At 37.5% G+C, this 13,117-nt stretch overlaps 1 protein-coding gene across 1 annotated transcript; it reads right to left on the reverse strand.

Annotated features, from left to right (window-relative positions):
• Nucleotides 1–12,106: 12,106 nt before the first annotated feature.
• LOC138881715 (uncharacterized) lies at nt 12,107–12,803 on the reverse strand. Its single transcript, XM_070161964.1, has 4 exons — nt 12,702–12,803; nt 12,445–12,587; nt 12,255–12,339; nt 12,107–12,160 (listed from the first exon to the last, which is right to left on the reverse strand). Exons 1-4 carry the CDS (start codon nt 12,801–12,803, stop codon nt 12,107–12,109), a joined length of 384 nt encoding a protein of 127 aa, XP_070018065.1.
• Between the last annotated feature and the right edge of the window lie 314 nt (nt 12,804–13,117).

Consider the following 13,117-nt stretch of genomic DNA (forward strand, 5'->3'; position numbering starts at 1 on the left):
GGAATGGATGTTATTGGGCCAATCGAGTCGGCCGCCTCTAACAGGCACAGGTTTATCCCAGTAGCAATCGACTATTTAACCAAGTGGGTCGAAGCAGCATCTTACAGAGTAGTGACTAAGAAAGTCTTGGCATACTTTGTACGCGACCGCATCGTTTGTCGATTCAGGATTCCAGAATTAATCATTACTGATAATGGCTCCAACCTCAACGGGGACTTGATGAAAGCCATGTGTGAAACTTTCAAGATTAGACACAAGAATTCCACAGCCTATCGGCCTCAAATGAATGGAGCTGTAGAGGCCGCCAACAAGAATATCAAGAAGATATTGAGGAAAATGATAGAGAAGCATAAACAGTGGCACGAGAAGTTATCATTTGCTTTATTGGGGTATCGCACCACAGTCCGCACATCAATCGGGGTAACCCCCTATATGTTGGTTTACAGTACAGAGGCTATCATTCCCGCTGAGGTAGAAATTCATTCCCTAAGGATCATACAGGAAGTTGAGCTCAACGACGCAGAATGGGTGAAAAGTCATTATGAGCAACTAGCCCTTATAGATGGAAATAGAATGAATGCAGTTTGTCATGGTCAGCTTTATCAGAACTGAATGTCCAGAGCCTTTAACAAAAGAGTCAAGCCAAGACAGTTCACACTGGGACAATTGGTGTTAAAGAAAATTTTCTCGCATCAAGATGAAGCCAAAGGGAAGTTCTCTCCCAATTGGCAGGGTCCATACATGGTTCACTGGGTTCTGACAGGAGGAGCCCTCATACTTGCAGAAATGGATAGAGAAGTCTGACCAAAACCAATTAATTCAGATGCAGTCAAGCATTACTATGTGTAATTTTCATTCTTTCCTTATATGATGTATTTGAACTACGTCTGACCTGATTCCCGTTTAAGAGGGGATACGTAGGCAACCCGATGGGTTTGGTCACAATTCAATAAAATTTTCATTCCCCTCGTAATTGGAAACTAGGGCAGAATTTTGAGGGTCTGCGAGGAGGACTCTCAAAATTTCGAAGTAATTTCAACCGGTCGTCGCAAACAATAGTCAAAAACCTCAACCCGTTAAACTGGGGCAGAATTTTGAGGAGGACCCTCAAAATTCCGTAGCAAGAGAGGTTGCAATGTCCTGAACCACGTCACAGTCATCGGTTCATCTAAAAGTTATTCGTAATTACATAATTATGTCATATTTTACGAAATCATGCATGTTTATTACTGAAATTGCTTTGTTTAGCAACGCTACCCCAATTATACATATAATATCACTAGATCAAAGCCGAACAAGTTATGTAGAGCCAGCGAGGATACGAACTAACCTCCCCCCTCTACAAAACTCACGATTTTTCTTTGGATGCAGGCATTTAGATTATGAAAGCATTAGACATACTATACATTCACGAGACAAACATTGTTTAGAAATACAACTCTCAGAACTATCGCACTTACCAACATTTGCTATCCACGTACACCAGTGACATTTCGTGTGTCACAATGTCCCCAGCAGTCACAACACCGCAATCTGCTATCAGCTAAGAAAACTCTATTACCATTTACCCTTTTTTCTTGCATAAGGCTACCATCTGCCTTCCAAGACTAAACGCTGTCTCTATCTGCATTTTTTGCATTGCATAAGGCTACCATTCTGCCTTTCAAGACTAAATACTATATCCATCTGCATTTCTGCATTTCATAAGGCTACCATTTTGCCTTCCGAGGTTAAGCTTTACCTCCACCTACACTTGCATGGCTGAAAGATCGCCACCTTATCTACATTTGCATGGCTGAAAGATCGCCACCTTATCTACATTTTCATGGCTAAAAGATTCCCACCCCTATATTTGCATGGCTGAAAGGTCGCAACCCCTACATTTGCATGGCTGAAAGATCGCCACCCTACATTTGCATGGCTAAAAGATCACCACCTTATCTACATTTGCATGGCTGAAAGATCGCCACCTTATCTATATTTGCATGGCTGGAAGATTGCCACCTACTGTATTGCATGGCTGAAAGATCGCCAAATACTACATTTCATCGGAATGAAAGTTTGCCACCTACTGCATCTCATGGGCTGAAAGATCGCCAAATTATCCAAAGGCGTCATCGTTCGGAGGCACCATTTTTATAGCCGAGAACATCATGTCATGGACTGAGGACCCCCCCCCTTTAATCTTTTGCATATCATTATTCAAAGGCATCATGTTTCGGAGGCATCTGTAAGTCCCTAAAAAATTTCGCTAAGTAATTTAGAATTTCGTGGTGCCACGTAGGCTAATTATAATATTTTTTTGTGCTATTAACATAGTGGACATCAATTATATTTGGTATATAAGTGTAAAAATCTTGTGGTAAGTAATTTGGGGTCCAAGGAGAGGCCTAAGTATAAGCCAAATGAAAAGTTTCATAATAGGCTAAGATTCCAAAGGCACTTGTACTAGTCCCCACTTTGAACGATCATATCTAAATATGTATAAGGTTTTATGTGATGAATAACCTATCAAAATAAATGTCTTTGAGTCTAGTTTCCAACACTTCAATCCGTTCATCATTTTGTCATTCCTACACAAAGTTATGGAAAAAGTACCAAACGCTAGAAAAATGTGATCCTGTGTCAGATATGCGATCGCAAAAACCATTATGCAGTCTGCATACTTGATTTGCGATCGCAAACTGGACTAGTGTATCCCAATTTTGGGCACCGAGTTTTGAAATGCATTTGCGGCCAACATACCCATTCTGCAGTCCATTATGCGACCGTAGACCAGCATTTGGAGGGCTAATCTTCCTATTTTTATAACCCGACCCCATTTTAATATATAGTCTTTGGGGCTTTATTTGGGGGCATTTTTCTACTGATTTTAGAGAGAGTTGGGAGCATTTTAGAGAGAGAATGAGGAACCCAATATTCAATCATCCAATCTTGTATCAATCATCAATAATTAAAGAACCCAATCACAAGTTCTTCATCTAAGAGGTAAGATTCTATACATTAGACTTAAATTTCGAGTTTGGGGTATAAGATGGGGTATTGAGGTATGATTCTTGGGTGTAATAATATTATGCATTCATGCATGTACAAATTAGGATTGTGGAAAGATTATTGAACATAAATAAGTAGAGATTGGGTTGGGGAATGAAGGAACCCTTGTAAAAGAGATTTGAAATCAAGATGCTCAACTAGTATTTCATAAAATGCTCAAATGAGCTAAAACCATGAATACCTTTCTAATTTGTGTTCAATTTTATTATGTCTCAAAGTAGATTGGGATTGCTAGGATTTCCGGAATGTCGTAGTAACTTAAAGAAAGCTTAAACAAGGTATTTATGGCTAAAACCCCGTCTTTTAGAAATTGAGCTTCGTCGGTGTTTGTGTGAATACGGTAAGATTAAAGTTGAATTGTTAAATTGATTATTGTTCCACATGAATTTGGGGTTGCTAACTTATATTTGTGAAATATGTATTCCAATATGATCAATGTGTTATTCTTGATAATTTGAAAAAAATGCAAGGACTATGATTCATGTATTGAAATGCTTAGACCTTAGATTCAAATTGAAGTGAGTTATTGTGCCATCTATGTGCAATCTCATCTACGCTTACAATATTATTTTCTCTTGTGTGCCCATATTCTCTTAAGTTGCAAACCTAACATTGAAATTAGGAATGATGTGAGATGTTGCCTAGTGCCAAATATATGATGTGACATCTATGGCCCCAAGTGCCTATGAAATGATTTGTGGGAACAAAGATTGAAATGAGATGATTGATGGGAAAAGGGAAACGCCTTGGTAAGGCGGCCTAGCTGATCGGGCCGTGATCGGATGCCATGATATATACATATGGTGGTAACGTATTGATAATTGAAACTGAAAAGTGTGAATGGAATATAGGTAACGTCTCCGAGAGACGGCCTAGCCGATTGCGTCGAGATCGGACTCCGCTCAAGATAGCGGTGGTGATGTGAACAATGTGGAATAGTCTGAAATGTCCCAAAACCAAAAGCTATGGGAAAATGATGTGAAAATTGCATGATTCTTTTATTTGATAATGTTGTGATTATTTAAAGTGTTTGAGTTGTACTTGTGATTTCCTCATTATTGTATGAAAGTTCTTTCTAACTAGATGGTGTTTAGTTATACATACTAGTGCTATTCGATGGCACTAATGTCCCTTTTGCCGGGGGCGCTACGTCTTTAAATGGATGTAGGTATTTCTATAGCAGGCAGTGTTGGTCGCAGCTAGTGCCGCATCATCCTTTCAGCTGACTTGGTGAGCCCCACTTCATTTTGGGGTCCTGTTTCATCTGTTTATCATGTACTTTGTATTTGAGGTATAGCCGGAGCCTTGTTACCGGCATTTCCATATTAAATTACTCTTCAGTTATATTTAGAGGCTCCGTAGACAGGTTATGGGTAATGTCGGGTATTGGAATTAAAATAGAAATATTGATATTTGGCAAAGATTTATAAAACTTGTAATATTTTGATAATTATGTGTTAAGCTGCTAATGGAAATAAAGTGGGTGTTGTTAATGAAATACTAACAAAGTATTATTAATGGAGTCCATCTGCTATTTATTCATAAATTAGTTTGGGTAGAATGAAACCTAGCAGGCTTGCTCAGTCGGGTTTACTCGGTTGAGCGTCGGTCGCGCTCCTCGGTTTTTGGGGCATGGCAGCATCATCCTCATAGCCCGAGAGCATCATTTCATGGCCTACAAATTCTTTATTGCATGCCTCATGGCCCATGACGTCATGGTCTAAAGGATGTCATCCTAACTATCCAAAGACAACATTCATAGTCCGACGGGAACTTGCATCATGTTTAAATTCATGCACAGTATACGCCTGTATTGTTTCAAATTGCAAGTGCACTGGAAAGCAATGACCATCTCGGCAGGAGCTATACCGCTCCAGTTCTCACAGCCATGTCAAACCTTAACCATCCCCATCTTGGGTATTGCGTCCGTTCTTGAAGAGTCCCCATCGGCATACTCCGCCGACGGATCCTGAGCTATATATGGCCTGATTCCTGTAAAACCAGGGATATGTAGGCAGCTCGGAAGCCAGGGCGCGGCCTAAACCTCTTCGAACCGTTCCGCTCGGTCAAAAATGGCCATCATATCTTTACCCGACAACTCTTTCATCCTTCCCGAGTAAATAAGGGCAGTTGTTGATACCCAATTTTTTTCTATATACTTTTTAATACACAAAATACTTTCAAAATAACATATGTATACATATATAAGTATGTCCAGATGTTTTATTATTTTTCTTTAATTTTTAATGATTTTTAAACCAATTTATTCCCCTATTTTATTCATAAAAACCCCATTAATAATTCCCAAATTATCATTTTTGGTGATTTATTTATTGTATTCTCATATATATACCAAAACATAGCTAATATAATTTTTGCATATCTTTACAAATTTATTTAGTATTTTTAAAGATAAATTGCATATAATTGCAATATTAGCCCCTTTTAAGATTTAATTGCGTTTATATTTAGAAAACTTAAGTCTAGTATTTTAAATTGATAATTATGTGTTACAAATCATTTTAGTACTTTTAATTTATTGCGAAGAATTAATTTACTATTTTTTAAAAAATAAATGGGGGAAAATGGCTATTTAAAATCTAGCCAGAGTTCATTTCAATTGTAGCCTAATTCTACCCCAATTTAAACCCAACTAACCCGGCCCAATTCCTACTCATACCCGACCCCCAACCCAATTAAACCGACCCATACACGGGTTCCCACCTAACCTTTTAAATCTCAGCCGTTTATCATTTAGATCAACGACCACCGGCTGCCCTTACCTTAATTAATCCCAAACGACCCACAAAACCCTATCATTTGATACAATCTGCCGCCCTTGAACTCCTCTTCTCTCTCAAATTCTCTCTGAAACTCTTATGAACCCTAGCCGTCGCCCTCTCACCCCACCTTGATATCTACCTAATCCATAGCCCTCCGTGGTCATTTGAGACCTGTACTAGCCTTCCATGGCTCCTATGTGTTTGTTCCTAGGGTTTTAAGGCTAGACCTTGAAGGATCTTGGTCCAGTCCTTGTCCGATTTCAGTTCTTGGCTCTTCTCCGATCATCCTTGACCTTTCTCCGGCCAGCCATGGCCGCTTGAGTAAGATCCTGGACTCTCCTGGTTAGATCTTTAACTCTCAGGGTCTTTCTCACCTTTTCTGGATTTTTTGAAACCCTAATCTCTAAGATCTTTTGATTTCTTTCAGATCTACTTTAGATCTGTGCTTGCTTTGAACTTTTAAGCATTTTCTCGAAGTTTCTTTAACTTTGCTTTCAAAATGACTCTTTATCTTTTCCGATTAGGGTTTTTCTCTTAATTTATTTCAAAATATCTTCTCTGACTTTAACATGCTTCCGATTTTGCTATGTGTTGCTCATGTTGTTCTTTTATCTGATTTAGCATGTTGAAAACCCTACTTCTTTCGGCTGTTTGTTAGATGAGTGCTTGTTTGGTTAAATTTTTGTTTGATTTATTTGTTTATCATCTTTTAAGCTTGACTATTGTTTAAGGATCTATGTCTTTGGGTCTGAAACTGCTCGTTTGAATACCTGACTCGATTTAAAGTTCTTTGTTTCATAAACCCTTTTTTCTTTATGTGATTCCTCTGATTCTGGGTTTTTGTTATCTTTAAAACTCGACTATGCTTGAAGCCTTAACGTTCAAAAGGTTTTTCTCGTCTGCTACTGTGAGACCTTCGCATGTTTCTGATACTTTGTTTTCTCCACTATCGATTTAATGTGACGTGACCTACTTGACTACTATGCTTCGAATGTGTGCTTTACTACTGAACCTTATGCCTATTTCTGTATGTTGTTTCTTTTGCCAATGGTTTTGGCCTCGCATGTCTGGTTTGTTCACTCTATTTATATGCTAAGGTTCCCTATTTGATTGACCTTCAATCTTGTGACTGAATTCAAAACTTTTCTTTTGTGGACTCTAATTGCACTCGCCTGTTAAAGTTAATTGATTCCTTTCCTTATTTTGCCTTACTGAATCTTTTTCCACAATAAGTATATTTCTGCATTTAGACTTGATTACTTACTCAGTGGTTTGACTGCTCCTTTTATGGCAACAATCAGTCTGCTTACAAACTACTTTTCTTTCCTTATTTTAAACCTATCACTATCATTAGACAAGGATTCCCTAATTAAAGGGGAATCACTTGGTTAATCGATTCTGACTGTTGATTGTTTCCATATTTGTATTGAAACTTTACTTATTACCTTATTTCTCACATGATTTCAAAACTATAAATACCCTGCATCTCTCTTCTTTCAAACAGAGGAACACTTTTAGTTCTGAACTCACACTTACACTAAAAACACACTCTCTTGCTTTTCTACTTGTATTGTGGCCTGTTTATATGGCTAAAAGCCAAAGATATATTTTGAAGTCCTGCTACCTTTCTTTACTGCATTTTTTTCTTCTTTGACTGGTATGTTCTAGTTAAGTTTTCAGCATCAACAACAACATGGTAACTTAATATTCTTGCCTTCTTGTCTGCCTATTGCTTGTATCTAATCAGTACCTTATTTATCATGTTGTAATTTCTTTTCTCCTGTTCTAAATCAATGTATTACGAATCCTAAATCCCTGCCCCATTGTGTTTGATACTTATGGTTTGTTTGGGGCATGATAACATTGAATATTGCCTAACATGACTCAAACTTGGTCCTCCTAGGATCATAACATCCATGTTACCCTTATATGTTATGTGTTATGGTTGATTTTACAAGCATGACATCACTCCCTATTGTTGTGCATGCCAAGAATTAACTTATGCCAAAGTATATAGGCTCCTTGCAATGGATTCCCAAACCCCCGCCCCCTTTGATGTAAAATTATCAACTTGTTTGAAGTGTTAATGGCTGTTTCCCAGCACCTCTTTCCCTCTTCTTTACTTCCTTAGTTCTTAAAGCTCTGTTTCTGCACTTGCACCCTCCTCTTAGACTTAAGTTCTTCCCCCCTCATGTGAGCCTTGCCTTAGGATCCATGAGCTCCTTCTGAACTTGGACACATGAGGGCTGGCGTTTCCACACTGCACTTGTCCCTATTCTGGTTATAAAACTTGGGTGTGAGCACTACCCGGGGTCCCATTGAGGCTCTTAGGGAACTCTGACACACTCAAGTCCGAGAAAAGCTTTAGATCAGGGTCTTTGAGTTGGTTTATCTCATAATTTAGATAGAAAGTCAAGAATTAGGCTTTGTCTGGTTGTAATTCTTTTCTTTGTATTTTCCTAATGTATTTAGAATTTAGTATTTAGTATTCCTGATTTGTAATAAATTGTAATAAACATTTGGGTTGGCTAGTGAAAAGGGTTGGGTATTTTATGCATGTCAAGGGTAGAAACCATGCCTATATGACTATTTTAAATTTTTGCATATTCAAACTGCATTTAGAAACCATGTCTATAGGACTTCTTGTTCAACTTCACATCTAGATAACCTGCCTATAGGGGTTTATAAGTAAAATCATGTTCGTTTCTACTCACATGCAATGTTAGGTATCATGTCTATAAGGATCTAAAATTATTAACGCATAGAAATCATGCCTATAGGGATTCCTAAATAATTCTGATTCGCTTCATTCACATTCGATGTTAGATAATAGGGATTAAAATCCGTAATAGTAGATACTACCACCTGCTAGAATCTGCAATCAGTCTAATTTAATTTTATACATTCTGTATCTCTTTTAATAATCTAATTCCCTTACTTAACAAGGTTTAGTAAGCATGCCTATAGGATCTCAAACACTTCATTTTGAGTTATTACTATCTCATCAGCTTCTAAACTTAGTAGATATCATGTCTATAGGACCCAGTCTAAACACTTAGGCAAGCCTTAGAGTAATAATTGTAAATTGCATCTGCTTCTGTTAATCGCTACAACCAGCACGCATGCCTGATTCAGACTTCTTATCTGAGTTATGTAATAAACTAATTTGCCACAATAATTAACTTTCCTTGTCTTTATGTGCTTTAATTAGACCCAATAAAGTATGTGCAAGTCATGCTCATTATGTGCTTTTGTTTGAGGAGGTATACTTGAGCCTTATGTGTTATGTGCTCCCCCTTTAACGTGCAGTCTTCTATATGTTTTGAGTAGAGTGAGAGTGCTTGACACAGTTTGAAAGGTTTCAGTAGGAAAACAGTATTAAAAGGAGGTTGGTTACTGATAATACAATTAAAAGGGTAAGTATCAATAATCAACCAAACCAAATACAGAACTAGAAGAAGTTCATCAGCACTTCAATACATGAAGCCAGACAAGTGCACACATCCACTTAGAGGGTAATGAGGATTTGAGGTAAGCATAGAGCACATAGATACATATAGGTACAGAACTAGAGGGACCCTTAAAAGAGGTTCAAGGCTTTTAAAGTATAGCATGAATTGTTAATACATGATCAAGAGGCTTAGGATAGCCAATTACTTTACACAGGAAAGGGGGCATGCCAGGGATTAGGGAAACACATACACATTAAGACATACTAGAAGGGGATCCTAAGGTGTATATATCATGCAGTACAGAATACAATAAAGTAGACATGCTAGTTGCAAGTTGAACAACAAAACCATAGGTAAAAGCATATAAGAAACATGACAAATTGAAGTAATAGGAGAAGCATATTGTTTTTGGGACTTGAATTAAAATTGGAACATACTAGTAAAGCAGGTGGTAAACACAAAGTAAGGAGCAAGAGAGTAGAGTAATCAACCTTGGCTTGCAGCCGGCTGACTTAGAACAATAGCAAGTAACCAGAGAAAAGAGAGCAGAAAAGAGTTTTTGTGTGTGTGAGAGAGAGTTTTAAACCAATCTGTTCGTGTGTTTGTGCTAATGAGAGAGTGTATATATATAGTAGTTCGAAATTAGATAAAAATAAGGCAAGAATCATAGTAGCATAGTAATTATGGAACCAAATACTAATCAGGATCAAATCAATGCAAGTACTCCTTTAATTAAGAGGTAATCAACCAACGGTAATAGGCAGAAATGATTAAGGAAAGAAATCAAGTAAAGTATAAGGTATAAAATAGACAATTAGGGGTAAGTACATAGGGGTTTAATTAAGGGAACAACTAATGAAGAATCAGTAAAATACTCGGTTAACCAAATAAGGCAAAAAAACAAATAAAGTTGCAGAATATGGAAATAATCGAAATCAGCATATAGTAATCATGGAATCAAGGATTCGAAATTACTGATTTTAAGGAGAGTAACATGGGTTTCTGAGTTTAAACAGGAAAATTGAAGGTCTAAATGGATGTTTTTCAAATCAATCCCAGAAACAAGGAGTTCTGAATCAATCAAAGAGAGAGTTTTAGCATATAAAAAGAGTGAGATAGGAGTAACCAAACACAACAAGCAAAGAGGCAAGTATTGACTAGTCAAGATGAACACAAACACATAGAGATGATAAAAAATGCAGTAAGAACATAGTTGAAGCAAGATAATTACACAAACTCGGACAAGAAATGCGCAGTCATGCTTAGACACAGAACCAAACGAAGAAATCTAGGAAATTAGGGCTTTCAACATAGGCGAGTTGAAAAGGTAGTAAAATCATAGAATCCATAAAAATATGCAAGAGATAGAAGTTTAAACATAAAGAATCAGTTTAACAAAGTTTTAGAAGGAGTTCCGAAAACCCTAATTTTAGAAGAAGGTGAAAACACTTTGAATCGATGATTCTTGTAAAGAGTTCCAAGGATAGTGTAAAACATCAAAGAAACAAACTCAAATCGTGTTAAAATTGTACAGATCTAGGAGATGTAGACAGAAATTAGGGTTTCAGAAGAAACCCAAATGGATATGAAAGAACCTGTCTAGAATCCCAAGGATCATAACAAATACGACGTGATTTTTCTCGAAATCACAGGAGTAGCAAAGAACAGACAAGTGACGAACCCAAGGTGCAAGGCAGCGTGGCCCTGGGCCCTTGAAGACCTTAGAGAAGGCATGCATGGAGATAGAGGAGTCATTGGAGGCTTAGGAGTTGATAGGAGATCACCGGAGAAGAAAGGTTGGCGGTTGAAAGGGCTAGGGTTAGATTGAGTTGTTGATATAGGAGAGGAGATGAGAGAATACATAGGCGACAGATTTGAGAGAATAAGATAGGGTTATGGTCGTTTAGGATTAAAAATGGTAAGGGCTAATACGGGCAGTTGATCTCTCAGATCAACGTCCAGGATTTAATTGGTGCTGGGTCAGGTAGGCGGGTTTAGGGTTTGGGTCGGGTAGTCTGATTAGGAATTGGGTTGGGGTTGGGTTAAAATTGGGCTAAAATTGAAATGCAAATTTGGCTATGTTTTAAATATCCAATTTATCCCTATATAATTTTTAATAAATAATAAATAATTTTGTATACTAAAATAATTTAAAATATATATTTAATATTTTTAAAAATATGGAAGGTCAATTTTATGCATGTAAATGTAGTTATACATTAGCAGGGCTAATATTGCAATTATATGCAATTTAGTTTTAAAAATTCAAAATGCAATTTTAAAAAATGCATAAAAAATATTTTAACCATATTTTGGCATAAATATAGAAATTAAATTACTAAATCACCATAACAATAATTTGAAGGATAATTATTGGGGATTTTATGAGTAAAAGGGAAGGAAATAAATCAATTTAAATCTTTAAAATTATGAATATTATAAAAACCTTGTGCATGCTTATGTATGCATATACATGCTATTTTGAAGGTATTTATGCATATAAAAAATATAGAGAAAAATTGGGTATCAATAGCCTTCATCAGATCACTGTTGAGATTGGCAGCATTATCAGTAATAATGGATTCGGGAACACCGAATCGGTAAATGATATGATCCTTGACAAAATCTGCGATGACTTTCTTGGTTACAGCTTTCTAAGATGCACCTTCTACCTATTTCGTGAAGTAATCAATGGCTACCAGAATAAACCTGTGTCTATTTGAAGCAGTGGGCTCAATCGAACCAATAGCATCCATTCCCCAGGAGGAGAACGGCCAAGGTGAGCTCGTTACATTGAGCTCGTTTAGCGGCACTTTATCATATCAGCATGCACATGGCATTGATAGCATTTGCGGACATATTGGATTCAATCTGTTTCCATGGTCATCCAAAAGTAACCGGCCCAAAGTATCTTCTTAGCCAAGAGGAAACCATTCATGTGTGGGCCTTAGGTCCCGGCATGTACATCCTCAAGTAGCTTAGAAGCTTTTTTTGCGACGACACATCTTAGTAAACCCAAATCAGGAGTTCTTCTGTATAAGTTCCCTCCGCTGTGGAAGAAGTGATTGGACAATCACCGGAGTGTGCGTTTCTGAATGTGATTTGCATGCTCCGGGTATTCTCCTTTCGATAAGTACTCCTTGATATCATGGAACCTGGGCTTTCCATCAGTTTCTTCTTCAGCATGAGCACAATACGCCAGCAATTTATGGATCTTTACCGGAATGGGATCAATATAATTCTTATCTGGATGTTGTATCATAGGTGACAAAGTGGCCAATGCATCGGCAAACACATTCTGAATTTTGGGCACATGTTAGAATTTTATATTCGTGAAACTCTTTCTCAATTTCTGCACATGGTGCAGATATGGTAATATCTTGGAATTCTTGGTAGCCTACTCTCCTTGTACCTGGTGCACGAGCAAATCTGAATCACCAATTACCAGCAACTCCTGAATGTTCACATCGACTGTCATGTTGAGTCCTAGTGTATAGGCTTCATACTCTACCATATTGTTGGTGCAGGAAAATCTGAGTTTAGCAGACACCGGCTAATGCTGACCCGTTTCTGATACCAAAACTGCTTCAATGCCTACTCCTTTGAAATTTGTAGCTCCGTCAAAGAACATCCTCTAACCGTCATATGCTTCGGTAATGTCTTCCCCTACGAATGACACTTCTTCATCAGGGAAATATGTTTTCAAAGGCTCGTATGCTCCTCCTAACGGATTTTCAACAAGATGATCTACCAATGCTTGTCCCTTGACCGCATTTTGAGTTACATAGACGATATCGAACTCACTCAATAGTATCTGCCTTAGCCAAC

This window comes from Nicotiana sylvestris, chromosome 11, assembly GCF_000393655.2.
Source record: "Nicotiana sylvestris chromosome 11, ASM39365v2, whole genome shotgun sequence".
NCBI classification, from domain to species: domain Eukaryota; kingdom Viridiplantae; phylum Streptophyta; class Magnoliopsida; order Solanales; family Solanaceae; genus Nicotiana; species Nicotiana sylvestris.

What these genes read in the sequence shown, in the direction of transcription:
- LOC138881715 (XM_070161964.1), bottom strand. Translation starts at nt 12,803, where the DNA reads ATGGTAGAGTATGAAGCCTATACACTAGGACTCAACATGACAGTCGAT. An exon ending in CAGATTTGCTCGTGCACCAG is followed by an intron (nt 12,588 to 12,701) that starts GTACAAGGAGAG and finishes CCCAAAATTCAG; the next exon opens with AATGTGTTTGCCGATGCATT. An exon ending in GAAACTGATGGAAAGCCCAG is followed by an intron (nt 12,340 to 12,444) that starts GTTCCATGATAT and finishes CTTCTTCCACAG; the next exon opens with CGGAGGGAACTTATACAGAA.